Source organism: Neopsephotus bourkii, unplaced genomic scaffold (genome assembly GCF_033783945.1).
Source record: "Neopsephotus bourkii isolate Nb327-2 ecotype Australia unplaced genomic scaffold, CSIRO-AGI_Nbou_v1 NB_719, whole genome shotgun sequence".
Lineage (NCBI taxonomy): Eukaryota > Metazoa > Chordata > Aves > Psittaciformes > Psittacidae > Neopsephotus > Neopsephotus bourkii.
The window spans coordinates 799,055-819,821 of NW_026901218.1; the positions used below are offsets into that span (position 1 = coordinate 799,055).

The following is a 20,767-nucleotide window of genomic DNA, read 5'->3' on the forward strand; positions in this document are numbered from 1 at the left end:
GAGGAAGGGCCAGGAGCAGGGAGACCCAGCAAAGCCCGTGCCCCTGCCCGGCTTCTCCCCGCGGCAGTCCAACCGCAGGACTAAACCAAGCACAAGTCCCAGGGAAGCGGCACCAAGTCCCTCCCGCCGGGCTCGCCCATCCCGGGGACCTGCCGCACCGCCCAGACCCCGCGGAGAGACACGGACATGGGCCCAGCATGAGGTGGCTGAGGTTGCCGAGGTGGCCGCGCTCCCCAGGCACTCACTCACCGCCCCCCGGGCACCGCGACACAGACAACCCCCACAAAAGCTCCTCTTGCCGGGCATCCGCTGCCTGCGCGCCGGAAGTACCTGCCTACACGGCGCGTCACTTCCGCCGGTGGAGCCCCAGCCCAGGGCACAACAAAGCCCCGGAAGGAGGGTGAGGTGATGGAGGAGATCGAGTCGGTGGCGTGCGGTCACCCCAGGGAACCGCCTAAGTGCTCTCAGGAGCCGCTGCGGCCCGGCGGGACCTCAGCCGGTACCAGCGCTCGATGGAGGAAAGTCCCACAGCTGCTGCCGCTCTCCCGGCCTGCCCCGCGCTCACCGCCCCCAGTATCCCGGCGTGCCGCGCGGCCCGGCACTGGGGTAAAGGTCGCGGGGCGGACGGGGTAGTACTCACTCGGTGGAGACACAGCGCTCTGGCCCCGTTCTTCATCCACCGCTGCCGCCATGGCGGAGCAGCCGCAGCCCATCAGCCCCGTGAAGAACTTCTTCGCTGGCGGCTTCGGAGGGGTCTGCTTGGTGTTCGTGGGGCACCCGCTGGACACCATCAAGGTGAGGCAGTGGGCGCTGACAGGGCCCGGTGCCGTGCGATACGGTTCAGTCCGCGGCGGCCGGCGGGGACTACGGTTCTCGGCGGGCACTGCGCGGGGAAAAAGCACGGCTGTCTGCCGGCGGTGGCGGGAAGACTACACATCCCGGTGTGCACCGCAAGGAGGGAGGCTGGACGGTCTTCAGGTCCCTGTGTACCTCGCGGGGCCGGTGATGCGGCGGGCGCTCTCTTTCGGTGCGGAGGCCGCCAGGTCCCGTTAGCAGCTGGTTTCTAGTAAACATTAAATTAAGGGTGTCGGTGTTTTCGGCGTTGGAAGGAGTCGGGTAGAGCAGTACCGGGCTGCGGCGGGGACCTGGCCCTCTGGGACAGACAGGAGTCGGAAGCGACCCATGGGACACACAGGATGGAGACACATAGAGGCAAATGGGGTGCAGAAGGAGGGTGCGTAAACACACACACACCCCCAAATGTGTGAGGAAGTGAAGCAGTGACACGACATTAGCTCTCGGGTATTGAGGTTGGGTTGTTATCCTGATGTCATCCCAGCGATTAATTCATTGAATATGTTAATAATTAAATACATTAAAATTCAATCTCATCTCTTCTGCAAAGGGTGAAAGTGGTGTCAATCTCTAACAAAATCATAAAGTCCGGTCACAAAGCTTATTCTGTAACAGTCATATCATATCGTATCATAGAATGGTTTTGGCTGGAAGGGATCTTAAAGCTCATCCAGTTCCAACCCTGCCTCACACAGGGACACCTTCCACTAGATCAGGTTGCTCCAAGCCCCATCCAGCATGACCTTGCGCACTTCCGGGGATATATTTCATATAGAGGTATTCTCAGGATTAAAGTTTAGATAGTATTATTTAATAAAATATTGTTTTCATATCCCATCTCACAAGGTCAGACTGCAAACCCAGCCGAAGCCACAGCCTGGTCAGCCTTTGCTCTATTCTGGGACCTTTGACTGCTTCAGAAAGACTCTGGTTGGAGAGGTACAGTGTTAGCACATCATCTGCAGCACCTGCCAAAAACATCGGTTGTTTCTCTGTGTGGCAAGAATGGAACCATGTCGGAATGTTGCCCTCCTGCAGACAACACCATTCTGGGGTTACCAGTTGGAGTGGTTTTAATCCAAGTTTATAGGTGGATTACAAAATTTGTGGAATACTTGGCATCCACATTACCTCCAGGTGTATGTCTCTATTTTGTTAAACACAAAAAATAGCATGTTATTAATGCCTGAAGTTATAGGCTGGAGTGAATGTTGGCAGTTGTTTGCCAGGTTTGTTGTTGTAGTCAGTGGAATTTTGCTGTGTTTGGTATTTGGAGTTGTCTTTGGAAATGCTGATATAGGCAGGATCTGAACTTTGTTTATACAAGTAGTATTTTTACTTTCTTTTATAATGTGTTATACCATCTACAAGAAAGCAGAGGAGCATTAATAGGCAGTTTTATTTCTTTTTCTATTCATTTTTTTTATAACAGGGACAGTTATAGCAGTTTTGTTCAGTTTTCAGAAGGTGGACAGTGGTTTTCACTCGTGAATCAGCCCTATCATGTGATTGAACCATAGTCTATTTTGGTTTTAGAAAGACAGGCAGCCTTGGTTTAAAGTCTTGTAAGTGACATGAAATCTATTTTTCTGCTTCACAAGTTTTCCCAGCAGCTGTTTACCACTTGGAAACAATGGCTGTAAAGCCCCACTGTTGGTTTACTAGTCTGAAGTCTGATTTCTAACCATTGGATCTTGTTGGGTAACTAAGATCTGCATCATATCCAAAATCTTTCATGATGGTATTAACAGGTTGTTATGCAACCAAAATAAATCCAGCTTCCCTAGTCTCTCCCACAAAGCCCTGAAATGCTTTTCTAGCCCTGAATCTCCTGCGTTTTTTAACACCCCTGCTGAAGCATGGACATTAGAGCTGAACCATAATAATAGCCTTGTGATGTGAAGTTCGAAGGAATGCTGTCTCTCAACTCCTACTCAATACTCATCAATTTCTATGAGGAAAACTATTAAACCTCCCTGACAAGGCCTTTTTTTCCCTCTGGGGGAAATGGAAACAGGGACCTGCTCATGGGAAGGTTGAGCAGGAGTGTCTGATCTTTCTCAGCCGGATCCAGTTTAATTACAGTCAGTTGTGCCTATAAGAGTACAGACACATACTGAGATACAGTAATTTATTTTGGGAGAGGAGACAAACGGGCGGACAGACCAGCAAATGCTTAATTTGTGCATCTAGCCTTTCTCTAGAAAGATAACTCCTTTCTGTTAGAAAAAGTTCAGTTCAAAGGCAAGATAAATGAAATAACTGCTGCTGCTGGGGTCTGCATGAGAATTTTTCCATGTGTGTAGCCTGCTGAAGGGAAACATCAGGAGTGTAAATTTGTATGCTGAAAAACTTGGGGAAAAAAAAAAAGTTTGCTCTTGAACTCATTTCAAATTGAGTTTGTGTGAGGAGTGGAGTTGTTCAGGTTGGTCTCTCTGGCTCTTCCTTTATTTAAAGAGTGAATCCAGCACTCTCAGGCTCAGTGTCAGGATTTTACAGTATTGCATTTGATGACTTATTAATAAGGCACATTTATTAATAAGAGAAGACTTTCAATATAATCCTTAGGACTATTACTCTGTTGGCTTTTAACTTAATTTCTTCATACTTGAGATGTAAGTACAGGATGACCAGTACTGGAACAGAAGGGTTTAAGTGGTGTGCCCATGTTTCCGAGGAAGGACAGCTTTCCCTTGTAACAACCTCTGAGCCTCAGCTAAACATGTATCATTACAAATGAACAACAGACCCTGTTATTCCTGTGATTAATTTGGTTGTATGACTGACACTCTATTGTAGCTGTTCTCAGTAAGTTGATGTGTGCAAAGTCTATGCAAAACCAATTAATTCTTGTGATATTGTTTCTTGCAGGGAGTCCGAGGCTTATACAGAGGAATGGCAGCTCCTATTATTGGAGTGACACCCATGTTTGCTGTGTGCTTCTTTGGATTTGGCTTGGGAAAAAGGCTCCAGCAGAGAAAACCTGACGACGTTTTGACGTGAGTTTCTGAGTTAATCAGACAGTTGGGAAAGGCATTCCAGGGCTCTTGCAGGCTGCTGCGTTGTTGCATGTTGAGTGTGATGTAAATTTGTCTCCTTTCCTAGGTTATAAATATAGTTCTAAAAATTAAAACACTCGTGTTTAAATGCTTGTGGAAGCGTGGGATTGATAGCACAGGCTGAAAACACACAGCATGTGGGCAGGTGCTGTGCAATTGTCTTTCTACATAAGAGCCAGTAAGGAACAATTCCAGTTTAGATGGGTACAGTATGAGCTATATAATGGTTGCCTGCCAACAGTCTTGCTACTAACAGAAGCTGTGGGAGAAATAAATTCATGGCCAAGTGGTCTTGATAGCGTTCACAGTACTGGTTGTTTCCCCTGTTAGCTGTGACTCTTGCTGTGCCCTTACATCAGGGTACAGTAATAGCCACAGAAATGTTTTATCACTAGTTTCTGAAAGGAGGTGTTTATGAGCAGCCCTTCTCTCAGGCATGTTTAAGCTTCTGGAAAAGAGGAAGCTAAGAAAACATTGTGTGGTTTTCTACACGCTGACTTAGGCATGAAAAAAGCCCCCCACCCATAAAGTGCTCTGTTACATAGTTGTGATTTCTATCTCTACAGGAACAGAGCTGTAGCTTAGCAACACTATATTCTATTATTTGTGCAATATGTAGGAGCTCAGTCAGAAATCAGGAGTCCACTGTGCTGAGCCACACATGGTGGGGTGCGGAGATGTGGTTTCTGTTGGAGCCTTGCCTGCATGGGGACTGCCCAGGTGGTGTGAGTGCATGTGGCTTTGCAGCATTAACCACTGTTGAGGCAGAGTGAGCTTCCTCTGCTCAGGTATCTCGGAGGGAGCAGTGCTGAGATGCTGGGGCACTGCTCAGCCCCTGTTTTAGTGTCCTCATGCGAATAAGGCTGAAGGGTAAGACCAGAGGGACAGTACAGAGTGGACAGTACAAGGAAACAAATGGGGTGTGGGCTTATTTCCAGCAGCCTGATCGCCTCAGTTCCTTGTGCTTTATATGCATCATACCAAAGGGGCACTTTAAGAAGCAAGCTACAGAAGAGCAGTGTAGGTTTTTGAGCCTTTACGTGGAGCTCCTCTCAAGCAGAACAGTGGGAGAGAAAGAACAACTAGATGGTGGAACTGCTGTTGTGCCCAGCTGTGCTGTGCTGTGGGTGCAGACTTGACACAATAAGACACAGTGTGCTTTGGACGTGAGGCTTAAAAATAAAGGTCAGACTCTTAGCACCATGGTTATAGGTCTAGAGACAGACAGGGTGGCAGTGGTTCCCAGTGCAGGGAAGATTTGAAAGGAAGGAGATAGAACAGGCTCCTCAGGTTTTGCTCCATCTTTTCTAGGCCTGACTAATCCCAAAGTCAGCTAGAAAACTCAAAGCTTAGTTTGAGCAGGAGGTGCATGTGGAGTGGTGAGGGAGGTCTGAATGGTCAGGAAGATTTAATGGGAATTTAAGAGTAAGAAAAGGTGGAAGAATTAGAAAACCTGAATAGAATGCCATCTCTTGGGCAAGTGAAGAGAAGCAGGAGGTGTGGAATTTAGTTAAACTGAGATGTTAGGTCATCTTACTAGAGGAGGTAGCAGGAGGTTGGACTTAAAGATAAGTTTATGATGCTTCTGTATGGAATTTCTGTCACAGAGACTTTGCTGTGTGAAAGCAGATGCAGAATGATTGGGATGACAGCATCGATGCTGGCAGAGGCTGGAGTGAGGGACTGAGAGGTTACAGAAAGGAGGCTCCTGGCTGCACAAGCAGGAATATGCATGGAAGCTGGGATCACTGAAAAGTGTGGGAGACTGGAGGAGGAAGAGACTGCTGGGAATAAAAATGAATGGGGGAATGTTGTAGTAAAAATATGCAAGTATAAGGAATACTAATACAGCAGATATGAAGAGCTGAGTTATGGTTGCTGTGGGAACCAGCATGTTGAATCCTAGAGATCTTAAATGTTTAGCTCTAATTATGTATTGATTAGGCACTTCTGCCACTGATCAAAAAGCAGTGGATGCATTTCTAGTTCCACTACTACTGTGTGGAACAGCATAATCTGGTGATAACAGGTGTCTTTCTGCCCTTCATTTCTTATGTAATGTGTGTATCAATGTCTCTTCTGTTTCCCTGGGCAGATATCCTCAGCTGTTTGCTGCTGGCATGTTGTCAGGTGTGTTTACAACAGTAATCATGGCTCCTGGAGAGAGAATCAAGTGCCTTTTACAGGTAAGGCATTGGATGGTGGTGATCAGAATTTAATTTCGGAGTCTTGTCTTTCCATACCAGGAACTTCTTTGGTTAGTGTATTTACTCTGTTCTGTTTTTTGACAGGAGACAAATGTCATTTAATGCAACTGTGTCACGAAGAAGCGTTATACAAACTCACCATGACAGTATAAATACAGCATTCATTGCTCTAGCGATTTTACAGAGCACAAGCCTTACAGTATCTAGTATTGGCACTGGCAGATGCCTCGGCCTACTTCAAAGTCTGGAAAATTCTGGGTTTTTTTTCAGTATGGAAATGTTACCTTGACAGGTTCCCAATACAGATCTAAGGAATGCATTCCAAAACACATGAAATAGTGACATGATGATGTATTGGAAGCTTTTCTACACATACAAATTGAAGGTGACTTTTTGTCAGTGCAAATGTAGAATTACCTAACTGGCTTCAGTTGTTTCAGGCTTATGCTATGGAAAAATAAGGGAGAATCCAGTCTCTGCATGCAACAGTAAACAGATCCTCAGCTTGAATGTGAGAGAGCTGTTTGAGGAAGTGACACAGGTTTCACATGCAGGAGTGCCTGTGGGACGAGTATGTGCTCCTTCCTGTCTGGAAACACACACATGGCTTTCTAACTATTAGCTGAATGACTGTTCACCAGCCAGAAACCTTCACTAGTCAGAAACTATCACTTTAATCCTTCAGATCCAGGCAGCTACAGGTGAAACTAAATACAGTGGCTCTTTGGACTGTGCAAAACAGCTGTACCGTGAGGCTGGGATTCGTGGCGTATACAAGGGGACTGTGCTCACCCTCATGAGAGGTAACTGATGGGGATATCATGATGCTGCTTCTGTGTGGGGTACCTTAAGAGAGGAAGCCTGACATGTTATCATAGTTCTCACCGTCCCTTTTGACAACTGAAGATGCTGTGTCACCCTCCTTTCTGTTTTTTGCAGTCTGCAGAGCTACTCCAATGCCTCAAAGGGACTGAGAAATAAACATGAGATTCTCAGTGAGTGAGGAAGAGATTAGATGACAAGGATCAGAGGGATATAGAAAGTAATTAAGACCTGAGAAGCCAAAAGAAATGAGAGACTTCAGGAGAGGAGCAGAGAGAACAAAGAGCAAAGACAAATACAGAAGTGTGCTTTGTGTATTCCTTTTTTTTTTTCCTTCCTTGGGAGAAGGCCTATGACTGTCTGTTGCTGTATCGTGCTGCTTTTGAAGAGGTGATTGCAGCAGTTCTGCTTTCTACCCAGTTGGGTGTGGGTTATTTTGGACTCGGATGTTACGACCCCTCTCACAACAACAGAAGTAATCGTGCCAGACATTGAATCTCCTTCATGTGTTTCGGTACTTTAGTCTTTGAAAGTCGTTAGACTGTTCCCTGTACTGGGGCAGTATTTCCCAATTTCTGTGCTTTGATATCCCAGTTTAGGCATTTGTTCTGTCCAGTGCTTCTCATGGAAGTGTAGCAGGCACCAACGTAACTCTGGCAACGTGACTCAGGCTGGTTCTCCAGTTCAGGCATGAGCTAAGAGGGGGCTGTTGGAGTACCTTAAAAAAAAAAAAAAAATAGAATTATTAGAACAAATAATGTGCAAAGCTCCTGAACTGTTCTTGTCTGCTGTGCAGTAGTTAAGAAAGCTTAGTGCTTTCTCATCATTAGCTTAACAGCCAGCAGGCAGGTTACAGTCTGACTTGAAAGGTTGCTTGTAGAAGTGCTTGCGAAAGGGTGCCCAGTTCTTGCCTTTAGCACCTGCTCTTCTTGGAAAGTTCAGGCTCCTCTGTCCAGAGCAACAGAAGTTTTGGTCTGTAGAGGAGGTTCAGAAAGGAATCAGGATGTGCTCAGTGGTGGTGCTGAGCTGGCATGGGGCTGCTCTGCCTCTAGGCTTCCTTTCGCACTACTCATAGTCTTTGCTGTTTACCCACCAGATGTCCCAGCCAGCGGAATGTACTTCATGACATACGAGTGGCTGAAGAACATTCTGACCCCTGAGGGAAAGAGGTTAGTAAGATCTCGCAGTCATTTTCTGGACTTCCCAGGCACTGTGGCTAATCTCCCCAGATACAAAGAGATTTAGAGCTGTGTCATCAAAACGAATTAAATCAAATGGTTGCACATCTTGTGAGTTGAGCTGGTTTTGGCTGGGGTTAACTGACAGTCAAAAGTGTATTCAGAGGTTCTCTCAGATTTGAGCCTTGGATCTTATTAGCCAAGTAAGCAGTACCTCAAGTATCTTCGTTTTCACCGTTATGTGTGCACAGAGCTGGGGATTTTTGTTTGTTGGGTCTTTTGTTTGGCTTTTTTCACAGAGCAGCTGTTGTGTGCTGCTGAATGAACCTGTAGGGTGGAGTCAGTACATCTGCCCACAGAGCTCTAAGTCTTGGAAATCTTGCTCACACTCAGTGCTCTGTGTGTATCTGCAGCATTGTGCTGCCTTCTGGCTCTCAGCTGGGCTGCCCCTTTGACACCTTAGTGAAAACAGATGAGAATTTCCTTCTTTTTTAACTTTATCTGGTTTTGTTTTCTTTTTTCTTTTCCTCCCACCCCAATCCCACCACAGTGTGAATGACCTCAGTGCAGCAAGGATCCTCTTTGCTGGGGGTCTGGCTGGGATCTTCAACTGGGCAGTTGCCATTCCACCAGACGTGCTGAAATCCCGTTTCCAGACTGGTGAGTTTTATGTGAGCTTGTCACAACCACACTCAGTGTGGTGCTTTGGGAATGGGATGGGCAGCAATGGAAGATGCCATCTGAGCATGCATCTGGGAAGGAGCGTGTCTTGAGCTTGAGACACGTATGTGAAGAACCCGAGTAAGTTCCTAGCTTTATAGGTGGTTTGGTGGACTTGATGTAGGTTCTTTGTGGTGATGGTGAGCATTTACCTTCTGTTTACTGAGCCTTTAGTAAGATGTCTTTTTTTGTTTGCTTGCTTTTGACTGAGAGAGATAATTTTCCTGAGCAGAAGTTGTCACAACATAGCTTAAGCAGTGCTTGGATTCTGGTGTCACCTAGATGGTGTAGCAGTATGAACCTGTTGAAAATCCTGGGCTGTTAGATTTATGCTTGTGACTACCACACAGCTACTAATGTGTTTTGCATCTCTTTCAGCTCCTCCAGGAAAATATCCAAATGGCTTTAGAGATGTGCTGAGAGAACTTATCAGAGAGGAAGGAGTCACATCTCTGTATAAGGGCTTCACAGCTGTAATGATAAGGGCATTTCCTGCTAATGCAGTAAGTAAACTGTGATTCCCAGCTGGGGTTTGGGGATGGCCGCTAACAGGGAATGTTTGCAGTCTGCAGGGGAGAGAACTGGCTGATCAGTGTTGTACCATTTCAGTGAGATTCTTGTCTCTGCAGGTGCTTTTAGCTGTTGGTATTTCGGTTCTAAAAATGTGCCTTAGTCTGGGGGGAACACCAAATAATCCTTTCTTCAAAGCTTTGTGTGAAAGCCTTCTGTTGACTTTCTCTGATAGTCTTTCTCTACTGACCTGACATCTAGTAGAAGACAGAAATCCATGGTTAAATTTAGACCAGCCTCCCCTTCAGTAAATAATGAACTGAACAGAGAAGAAGTTGTGCTTTTTTGTGGAGAGATATAGTAGAATTCTTGCCTCTGGTTCAAGACCTTTTTTCTTCTCTTCCTCCTCCCCCATCAGCCCCATCAGGTGTGCATAGTGCTTCATTTGAAAAACAGTTTGGATCAGGTTTTTAGAATACTTTACATGTTCTGTGTGTTCTCTCTTTTCCAGGCATGTTTCCTTGGGTTTGAAGTTGCTATGAAGTTTCTTAACTGGGTTGCACCAGGTCTATGAAGACTAGGAAGTCTCTGGAAATGAGAGTGGAGGAGAGTGCAAGTCTGCCTCAAAGGAATAAATGAATGATCACTTGAAGTTTCAGGAATGATTGCTTGCCTAATACCTTTTTGCCTTCCTCACTTTCTTTAGCTGGTGCTATGTGCCGTTCGGAAACGTAAGCCATAGCTCTGAAACAGAGTTAATGAGGAGTTAGAGGTGACTCACCTGTCTTCTGAGCCAATGTGCCATAGCAGTACTGCTGTTAACAGACAGCTATCACTATTACACAATTACACACGCTACCTTAAGTCCTTCCTCGTGGAGGAACAGGACACTTTTTATAATGTAATTCTTTATTTACTGAAGAAACGTGTAGCTGTTAATGCTGAAAAGCTTCCTCAAAACAGTTGTTTGGCAGTGTGTACTTAACTCAGGGTGTATGTTAGCAGCTGCACACACTGGTGTCTATAAGCAGTGTCAGAGCATTCTTGTCTTTTCTGTAGTTTTAGTTGTGGCTATTCCTATGTCTTCATCTTATATGCATGTAATGAAGCAAGCACAGAACTAAGCAGGGGAGGCCAGAGCTATGTTTCAGGGGGCAGGAGGTATTACAGATGCTGTATCAGATCTTGCACACTGATCTTTTCTGTGGAAGTAGTAAGGAAAATGAATTATGCTTAACATTTGTATTAAGCTTTACTGAGGCAGCCAGACGGGAAACGTGTTTGATTAACCTGAACTTTTCTCATAAATCCCTTTCTGTCCCACTGAAGATATCCAAATGTGACTTCAAAAGTACAGCATGGTTCATAGCAACCCATGGTATATTTGGTTCATTAGATGCTGTGTCCTGGGATTCAATCCCTGACACTGACCTGAGAAAATTTAACAGCACTTCCGAGAGCTCCACTGCTCTGACACCAGGGGGAGTACAGGAAGAGGACACTGGCTCTGCATCTTATCTAACTTTATTCTTGCTCCTGTTCCTTTTCTCTTAATATCATTAAACATGATCACATTTCATTGAGAAATGATTAACATTAAGAAGCAAAAAGGAATTCTAATTTCTCTTGGTCTTGATGCAGTGTTATAAAACTCAATAAAGCTAACTATTGCTTGGCTGGAACATGTGCTGCTGTTCATTCACTTTTTGCATGGTTAGTTTTGCAGACGTTTTCCAGTTTTTAACTGAGATGTGATTGTGAAGTATGTTGTGTTGTGCCGCCTGTAGCTGTTAACCACTTGCTTCTGAGTTGTTGGATTTCTGAAATGAGCTGTGGAAATGAATGTTCTGCTCTTCACGTTTGTCATGCAAGTCCTGTTAGGAGCTGTGTTGCAGGTGTTATTTTAGTGTTAAATAGTCACATCTTGCCTGTGGGAAGTGGTTTATGTTTTTCCAGGGAGAAGCCTGGACACAGATACAGGGGGGCTGTACATGAAAGCATCTGTCTTGATGGCCCACAGGAAAGGATGCCGAAAGTTTGTCCTTGGTCAGGTGCAGTCTGTAGGCCTGTACCATAAGGACACAGTCTGTACCTTTGGCTTTCCACAGGTAGGGTCAGCCTTGAGAGTTTTCCTCCCACCCAGTGCTGCTGCAGAAACTTTGAATCCCACTTTCCTTTCCAGTTCTTTTGGAAGGATCAGATTGGAGCTTGCCTTCCCCAGAGTGTCTTGTGTTTTACAGCGTGGGGTAGCTCCTGTTGTGGGAGAATCCGTCACTTGGAGCTGCTTCCCCATTCTTGCTGAGTTAATACTGGTTCAGAGAAGTGGTGCATAAAGGACACTAACCTCTCAAATGGTTTTAAACACAATTTTAGATTTACTGTGGCTAAATGCAAACTAGTTTCAAGAGAACCGGGTCTGCGTTTATGGCTCTGTGCTACCTCACCCCCAGATGCTCTCCTGTACTCTGGTTCCCTAGCTGTTCTGGGGCTGTGATGACTAGAAGCAGCTTTCAGCTTTAAGAAGTGGTCTAAGGATGGATTCCCCCTCCCCCCCCCCCTTATGTCTTACCCGGGTGCTCCAGAAATACGTTTACTGGGAGGGATGTGCATCTGTCTTAAAATTCCAGACACTGATGCTTAAACTGCCCATTGCAGCTGCCTTGTCAAATGCATCCTGTTGAGCTCCTCCTCCTATCCTAGGAAGCAGGGAAAAAAAGCATCACCATCCTGGCTGCTCTGGGCTGGTTATGAAGCAGTTGCCCAGCAGATGGCTGGCTCGAGCCGTCAGCAGGATGCAGCAAACCCACAAGGTCAGTCATGGAAGCCAGCATTGCTGCTGCAGGACACTGCATCCGCTTGTGGCAGCTGCTCCTGTCCCGGTTGAACTGCATGAATTCCACATCTGGGTCAGGACGTGCAGGCAGCTGGAATGGAAGAGCCCCCCACCCATCCTGCTGAGGAAGGCTGTGACCTCCAGGCTTGGTGGTGAGCTGTGTGCTGCAGTCCTGCTAGGCTGAAGAGCTGCAGACTGTGAAAATCATTCTTGGACACAGAATGTGGAACTGGTAGCATTCTGGACTCATTTGCTGGGATGAAGAGCACAGCTCCTCCATCCAGGCACTGAGGAGCCTTCTCAGCCTGTATGCTGGCCTCTTGCTTGGTGCTCCAGGTCTTACCTTGGTGCTGTCACCAGCCCAGGCTTGATCATCTGTGTGCCCTTCAGCAGGACTTGCTCTGAAAGACTGAAATACTCCCTACACCCTAATAGATCAGTTGTTACTAGTAACCATAAACTGTCTCCCTTCTGCCAAACTATCCCTTTTAATGCTGCTTTCATAAAGCATTTCAGATCCTTTTCCCAATTTCAGTTATCCAAATTGTATTCTCCCCACTGTGAAGTTTTTGCAGACTTTCACATTTTGTGTGACAAACCTCTGTCTGTTTAAACATGCTCAATTTCATTTGGTGCTTTAGGTAAGTAAACCATGGGATAAAGCAATTGGGAATGAGGGGCTGCTTTCCAACAGCAGTGGTGGGAGGAGAGGAGCTGATCAGACACATCTGCTGGTTCAAAACCTGAAACCAAGGCACCCTGGAGATGTTTAAAGAGCTGCCTGTGTCTGTTAACACTCTCCTATGGATAATATGCCAAATCCTTGCCCCAGGGTGTGTGTGGCCTCAGGCTGAGAGATGGGTTTGAACACAGGTACAGTTTCCTGCACACCGAGGACTCTCTGGCTTTCAGAAGCTCAGATTTGAATTCAAATGTTATTTTCTAATTGCCTGGCTTCCTGTGGGAATTCAGACAATGTATATTCAGGTTAATGCCGCTCAGTAGAGGCTGGTAAGCTGGGTTTCCATACCAGCAAAGAATACCAATGACATTTCTCTTTATGCTCCTTGCATATGTTTTTGCTGTATCAGAATCCACAAGCTTCTTGTGCTGCACATCCTGCCTTGATGCAAATGAATTTTTTCCAGTGGTGACTCAAGGTGCCTGGGAGTATTCCAGAAGTAATCCATGACACGGAAGTCTTCCATGCTTGCACTGCTCAACCTCTTTCAGTCCTCTTCATTGATTAGTCCAGGGGGATGTCATGGGAGGCAGCACTGAAAGCCAAGCTGAATAATCTCCACTGCTTTGTCCTTATTCAATCAGCCGCTCATCTCACCACTGATGACCTTCCCTCTGGTCTCAGGGGCCACTGTAGAAGAAATGCCTCAGTAAAGCAGTAGCTGACATTTCAGAGCTGTCCTTGAGGAAGTGATCCTTCACCACGGCCAGAAAGAGTCCATGCAGTGGTTTGCAGACCCTAGGCAGGAATGCACCTGATATGTGCAGTGAGGGATGGTTCTCCTCATAGAATCATAGAGTGGTTTGGATTGGAAAGGACCTTAAGATCATCCAGTTCCAACCTCCTGCCATGGGCAGGGGTGCCTCACACTAGACCATGTCACCCAAGGCTCCATCCAACCTGGCCTTAAACACCACCAGGAATGGAGCATCTTGCTTCATGACATCTTGCTTCCAACCACAAGGTGTGTCTGTGCTGCTTGTTTGTACAAGCCATGGACAAGGCTGCCTGCGGGGTGAATGGCTTGAAGCCATGTTCACTGCAGCACAGCACCGGTGCCATCAGTGTGCTCTGCACCGAATGGCTTCAATAGCACTGCCCAGCTGTTCCCATTGGAAAACCATCACAGCTGCCTCTGCAGCTCCTTCCTGGGGACTTTTGCTGGGGACCCAGAGGAGGGCAGGGAGATGCCTGCCTTGCACAGGGGCTTCCCAGGGAAGAGGGCTGTACGGATTGCTGGGATTCCTGCCCCTTCCCTGCTCTCTGGGATGCATTTTGAGTGATCCAACTGCTCATTTATAATGCAGATTCAGCGCCTGCTCAGATGTGGCTCTGTTTTACTCCATACTTTGTCTTTCTGCCCAGCAGACCCTGCCCCAGTAAGCTGCCCAGTGAAGGAAAGGGAATGGGCTGCCTGGTGCTGGATGCTTGAAATGGAAAACTATTTCTAATTTAGGGAGATTTGTGTATAAAACTGAGGACATTTTCCATTGCCTCACTGTGTTGGAATAGTTCTGTGAGCATATCTCAAACCTAGTAAAAATGTAAACCTAGTAAAAATGTAAACCAAAAAGCAGAGATTGGATGGATTTTTGCTAACACATCTCTGAATTCAGACACTTTTTAAGCTCAGATGGTTCAGTCTGAGTAGTTTACAATGCATAGATTCTCCCCAGGCTTATTAGAAGCCTGGCCATAAAGATCAGTATCACAGTTACAGCAACAGCTGTAGATAGGCTTCACTTCCCTTTGCAGGTGACAGTTTGAGTGTGGACTTGCTGAAGTACACGACACTGTTGCTACCCCTCGGCATTCTGAGTGGAAGCCTGGGATATTTGTCCATGCAAAGAGCTGGCTTCCCTTCTCTGTGAGAAACCTGAGCTTGGGATTCTCGGCCTGACAGAGAGGAGATTTAGGTTAGATTAATAAGTTCTTCACTGCCCAGAGAAGCTGTGGCTGCCCCATCGCTGGCAGCATCCAAGGCCAGGTTGGACACAGGGGCTTGGAGCAACCTGGTCTACTGGAAGGTGTCCCTGCCCTGGCAGGGGGTTGGAACTGCATGAGCTTTAAGGTCCCTTCGAACCCAAACCATTCTGTGATCCCCTGCTGCTCCTGCTCTGAGTCTGAGAGCACATGAGCTCTGGATACCAAAGTAAATTCTGAGCTGCTTGGTTTTGGATTCCCCAGGGCTGAAAGCGTATCCCAGCAGCAGCATTTCTTCTTGGTACTATTTCCTGTTTCCTAATAGTTATTTATCGCTGGCACCTGCTTGCTCCTCCTCTCTCTCCGCTCATACCATCAAAAAATTCTGGACTGTGATTTATCCTCGAGTATTTGTCCTGGTGGACCAAAAGCAAGGGAATAAACTCCCTGTCCTTTCCCATCTTTAGTCCCTATGCAGATTGCAGCAGAACCTTTTCAAAGGGGTAAAATCACAGCGATTCCTGCTCGAGCTCAGCCAATGTGATTCAGAAAAGCTCCCGACTGCCCACATGGACAAACCCTAAAAAGCCACTTCCCTCTGAAACGCAGTCCCTGAGCTCATCCCCCTCCCAGCTCTCCGCTCACCCTTGGCTCCCCATCAATCTCTGCCAGGCAATTATCTGCTTCGCTTAGTGCCTCCTGACCGGAGCCAAAGTTCAGGAGCGAGCAGAGGATGCCCGGAGATCACTCGGCGGAGGGAACTCGCTGTTCTTTCCAAGCAGGGGCAGCCGTGCTCAGCCGCAAGGCACGGGAAGAGCTGCAGCAGCGCGACCGAGCAGCACAGGCTGACCCTGGGAAAGGGCTTGAAGCCGCGCTGGCAGGGAGGTTGGGGCAGGGGCTCCTCTCTGGTAGTACCCTGGGAAACCGGGATCTGCTGCTGCCGGGATGGGGAAGGAGTGTGGATGGAGAGCCCTGGTAGTGCTCCCAATCACCACCCCTGTGCATCACCCCAGCGGCTCCACACTGGGGAAGCGGGGCTGCCCCGGGTCCCCTCTGCCTCCATTCCGGATCAAGACGGCAAAGCTCAGCTTCTCCTGGGCTGGGAGGTGCCTGGAGGTGGTTCTGCTTTTGCCAGGGGTGACATGGACGAGGCACGGTGACGTGGTGCTGGTGTGAAATGCCTGTCTCTCCTGAGATGGGCAATTCCTTGTGATACGGACGAGTTCTCTCATGTGCTGATGATAAATTGTTGAGGTTTCCCCATTCTCTTCCCCATGGGTGCAGCGAAGGGGATGAAGCACCCTGCTGTCCGCCTGCCCCAAAGGCACAGCTGCCTCCTGGCATTTCCCTCATTAACGCTCTCAAATGGGGTGAGCAGCTGTCCCGGTCACCATCACAGGCACGTTTAGAGATGCCGGAGCTGTTTGGTGATACAGGACAGCAGCCTTTCCCGGGATGGATCTGTGCCACCCTCTCCCCTTGCTTTATCCCGTGCCCCTGCTCCAGGCACAGGGAAGGTGGAGGAGGTCTGCAGAGAAGTGTCCCGATGAGAGCTGGATTGTAAGCATGGCTCCTCCACCTTGCTGCCTCGAACAGGGACTATATTCATGTAATTCTTGACATGACAGCCAAGCTTGCTCTTTCTGGAGAAGGTAAAAACACACTGTGTCACCAAGGACTGCCTTACTCGCACAAGGGATCTCTCAGCACAAATCTCTGCCCCCAGTGAGGGGGACAGGAGGCGTGAAGCACCCAGCACCCAGGGTCCTGCCTCCAGCTCTGCCACCCACAGCCACACACTGGGATTTACTGGGATGGAACTATCTGCATCTAGAGCTCGGGACTCAGTTTTCAGTATAATTACCCTTTGGACACCTTCCTGGATTTAGCCTCTACAATATCCAATGGCAAAGAGAGGCACTGTTTAATGATGCGCTGCTTTGTTTCAGATGGGCTGAATGGTGATTTCACTAGTGTCACTGAAATCTTGTCTTGTGAGAATTCGTAACAAATTATTTCCCCTTCATCTTCTCTGAAATAATCTGTGACTTTCTGGGCCCTTCTCCTTTGGCTCCCTTACCAAGCTGACGTCTTGTTTAACCTTTCATTGTACAAAGCCAAAATCCTGCTTCCCCCCGTTTTTGTATTTCTAGTTCTATATACCATTTTTTATGTAAAGATTATAGTTCTATTGATATTTTCTATTTTATTCTCTATTCTTTTCCTCCATGCACTGGCACAGTTGCTTAATTAAAACCAGTATTGATTTCTAAATATGCTGAAAAGTTTATTTATCAAGTAGCTGGGTAATATTCTGTCTTCTCTATGTTCTTCTATAATCACACCCCTCTGGTCCATCACTTTTGAATTATCTGGGAAAACTTCCACTAAATTCACAGCACATCCTTGCGGAAGGTGATGTACACATGGGAAATTATGAGCTTTCTAATTTAATCTGTGTAGCCTAGCAACCTTTACACCATCAATAAATGAGAACTGTTTTTTTCTGAGCAAAACACTACCCAGCTATTTCTTCATCCCGGCTCCATTCTACTAATGGCAATATTGACAATGCTCAGCCCATAGCATTTACATGGTCTTCTTCTTACTTTGTGTCTCTTCTATTTGTACTCCAGCTCACCTGCTAAAGCTTCGCTGAGAATAATGGTAAGAGCTTGGAGTGAAATACCTATAGAAGCTGCTCAGCTTGATTTTTATGCTTAGTTTTACTTGCTAAAGGAGCTGCTTATCCTATTAGTCGTATGGCTGTCCTGGAGTCACTACAGTGCGATTGCTAGGAAACTTGAAAACTGCTAAATGTTTGCTCACAAGTGTTTTCTGAAGATCTTTGGCAGCCGTGTGTCACTTCTGAGTGTTGCCACAATTCAACTTTGAAGGGGAGGATCTTGCCAAAATCACTGGTTTCCTGAGATGTTTATGTCCGGGAGGGCTAACTGCAGTGCCAGCCTCGCCTGCGTGACCGGGGTATTGGGAAATCCAACTTCATTATGTACAGTTGGTTTCAACTGGACATCAAGAATAACTGGACATCAACAATAACTTTTCCAAGACCTTCTTTGCCCTTAGTGTTGCTTAAGCGACTTCTTTTCCTAAATAAATAAATATATGAGGAGGTTTCCATTTATCCATACAGATAACATGGAGCAGTATCTTTAATTTCTCCAACTTGTTTCAGTGACCAGAGTATTCATTTCCAAAAGAGTGTTCCCTAAGACATCATCCAGAGATCAAATACTGCTTCTAAGGTTTGGTCATGATGTGCCTTCTGTTCCAGTAGCTCTTTCCTAATCGGTTTCAATATGAAGTGAGAGATGGATGAGAAATTTGTTATTCCATCTATGTCATAAGTAAAATGTAATCTCATTTCACTGAGGGTAGTTCTCCTCAGCAGTCTGGGAGCCTGAACTGCTGATACAGTGGGTACTTGCTGCCTTCTATATTTTACCTTCTTTAGTGGGTGTTTTCCTCTAAAAATATGTACTTGTCAAAAATCCAACAAGAATTTGACCTTTCCCAAAGTCCTGGCCTATTTTAAAGAGCATTTTAAACTCTTTGCTTTTGACTGTGAGCAGAAGTTGAACCCTGTCCTGGATGACAGTAGCAGTCATTTTTCTCCTTCTTAGTAGCTGGTGCAGTGCTGTGTTTTTTACTTTCAGCCTGGGAACAGTGATGATAACACCGATGGTTTTAGTTGTTGCTAAGTCACGTTTACTCTGACCAAGGCCTTTTTGAGCCTCGTGCTCTGCCAGGGCGGAGGGGAAGCTGGGAGGAAACAGAGACAGGACACCTGACCCAAACTGACCAAAGAGGTATTCCATACCACAGCACGTCATGCCCAGGATGTAAACTGGGGGCAGTTACTTGGAAGGGCTAGATCACTGCTTGGTCGGGCTGGGTATCAGTTGGTGGGTGGTGAGCGGTTGTATTCTCTCCCCTTGTTATTTCCCCTATCATTATTGTTATTGGTGGCAGCAGCAGTAGTCTGTGTTATACCTTAGTTACTGGACTGCTCTTATCTCAACCCATGGGAGTTACATTCTTTCCATTCTCCTCCCTATCCTTCCAGGAGCAGGGGGAGGAAAGGCATGGGGGGGGGGTGGTGGTGAGAGAGCAAGCTGCATCGTTCTTTCCGGGTTGCCAACTGGGCTTAAACCATGACAACCCTGTGATAGGAATAACTGGGCAAGCAACTGTGTCCTTTAAAATGAGATACCATCAATCCTTATTCTTATATACAGATTCAGTCTGGAAAGACATTAGTAAGGAGTGCACAGCTTCCCTTTGCTTGAGCTGCAGGAAACAGCTGCTGGAGCAGATCATTCATAGAATCACAGAACCCCAAACTGGTTTGGGTGGAAGGGACCTTAAATCTCACCCAGTTCCAACCCCTTGCAACGGGCAGGGACACCTTCCACTAGAGCAGGTTGCTCCAAGCCCCATCCAGCATGGCCTTGAACACTGCCAGGGATGGGGCAGCTGCTGTGGATACCTGGCACCAGCTCCTATTTCTTCATTACTGAGAGTCTTCAGGAGGATCCTTTACATTCTATTTAACTTCCTCTTTCCTGAACTCATTGTCTTTGTATTTTTCCACAGTGGGAATAGGCTCTTCCCAGTTAAACCAGTCTCCCTAGAGCTTTTCTTCTAAGCACAAGCGCTGTCATGGTGCAACCTTCATACTTCCTAACTCCCAAGAAATACTCTCATATAACCTTTTGGTTATTCCTCACATATTCAAACCCCTGGTTTATCTGCACTTTTGCTACTGCAGTAACATTTTCCATCCTTTTGTCCTTTTTTCCCCTTCACTTTCCACCCTATTGAGTTTCTCATTTGCCACAGACTTTTTTTCAGCAGCTAATTATTGGCTTCTCTCTCTAGACTCTTCTTCTGTGTGCCTGAGACTCGAGTTTGATCCCAAGCAACTGCAATACATTTTCCAGGTTCTTGTTTAAAGCCTCTCAGTAGGTAAAAACAACTTTGCAAACTGAAAGAAGATTTAAATCAGCATTCTTTCTGGAACAGATTTCTCTGATCACTGCTTTCATTTCCACAGCATTTGCTTGGCAGCAAGGCCTTGAGAAAATAGCAGTTCATTGCTTTGGAGATAAACTCTTATCTGCTTTATAATTTAATATCCCTGCCACTAAGTGGAAAATTCGCCTGTCAGTCTCTGTGCCTGTTACGTAGCCTCAGAAGCAGCAATAATACTTACCATTGTCAGCTCCTAGAATAGCTCAGATTAAACAGCTTTGCAATTAAAGTGTTTATAGATTACAGCCTTTCCCCTCCTTCCTCATTTCAGGCCATTTCATCAATCAACTGTTTTCTCATTGACTGGTTTTTCTGTAACTCTCTGGCACTGCCACAGTACTCAGGCTCAGGAGGTTTCTCCTTGGCTTGCTCAAACACCATCCCTCCCCATCAGCATCCTGAACTGCTTCCCTACTACTGCACCCAGGTAGGTCAACTCATCCTCCTGTACCCCTTACAATCCCTTCTTGTCTTTGCTGTTACGGTTTCATTTCAGCCCAAAGCCAACCAACATTTCAAGCTTGAAATACCCTTCTCAATGGGATAGCAAATCTTTCATAACCCTGTGCGCAGCTTTAAAGGGGTTGATGGGTTTAGAGTGTAAATGAAGAGAGTTTACCTTCTAATGCAAAGCTAAACAGCAAAATAAACAGATAAAATAGATAAATGGAAAAGCTGTGTTTGAGCCAAGCCCCATTTTGATGCTGCATCTTCAAAGCTAGTAACTGCATAAGGGTGTTTTCAGATCAGGAGAAATTAGACAGCTATTGAGGGGAAAAGTGAAGCAGTTTGGCTGGGCTGTCAAATGTACAAAGGAAACCAAGAGGAAACACCGTGCTTCTAGCTTTGATCAGGCTGCGGTA

General features: G+C 46.4%; 2 protein-coding genes across 2 annotated transcripts in view; one reads left to right on the plus strand and one right to left on the minus strand.

Annotated features, from left to right (window-relative positions):
- The window catches only part of FAM107A (family with sequence similarity 107 member A), a 320,254-nt gene that overhangs the window by 116,632 nt on the left and 182,855 nt on the right, over positions 1 to 20,767 (minus strand). The window lies entirely within an intron of this gene.
- On the plus strand, positions 585 to 10,009 carry LOC133212611 (mitochondrial carnitine/acylcarnitine carrier protein). Its single transcript, XM_061354257.1, has 9 exons — positions 585 to 795; positions 1,702 to 1,794; positions 3,727 to 3,854; positions 6,010 to 6,100; positions 6,807 to 6,924; positions 8,040 to 8,112; positions 8,672 to 8,781; positions 9,220 to 9,344; positions 9,863 to 10,009. Exons 1-9 carry the CDS (start codon positions 691 to 693, stop codon positions 9,923 to 9,925), a joined length of 906 nt encoding a protein of 301 aa, XP_061210241.1. The 5' UTR covers positions 585 to 690; the 3' UTR covers positions 9,926 to 10,009.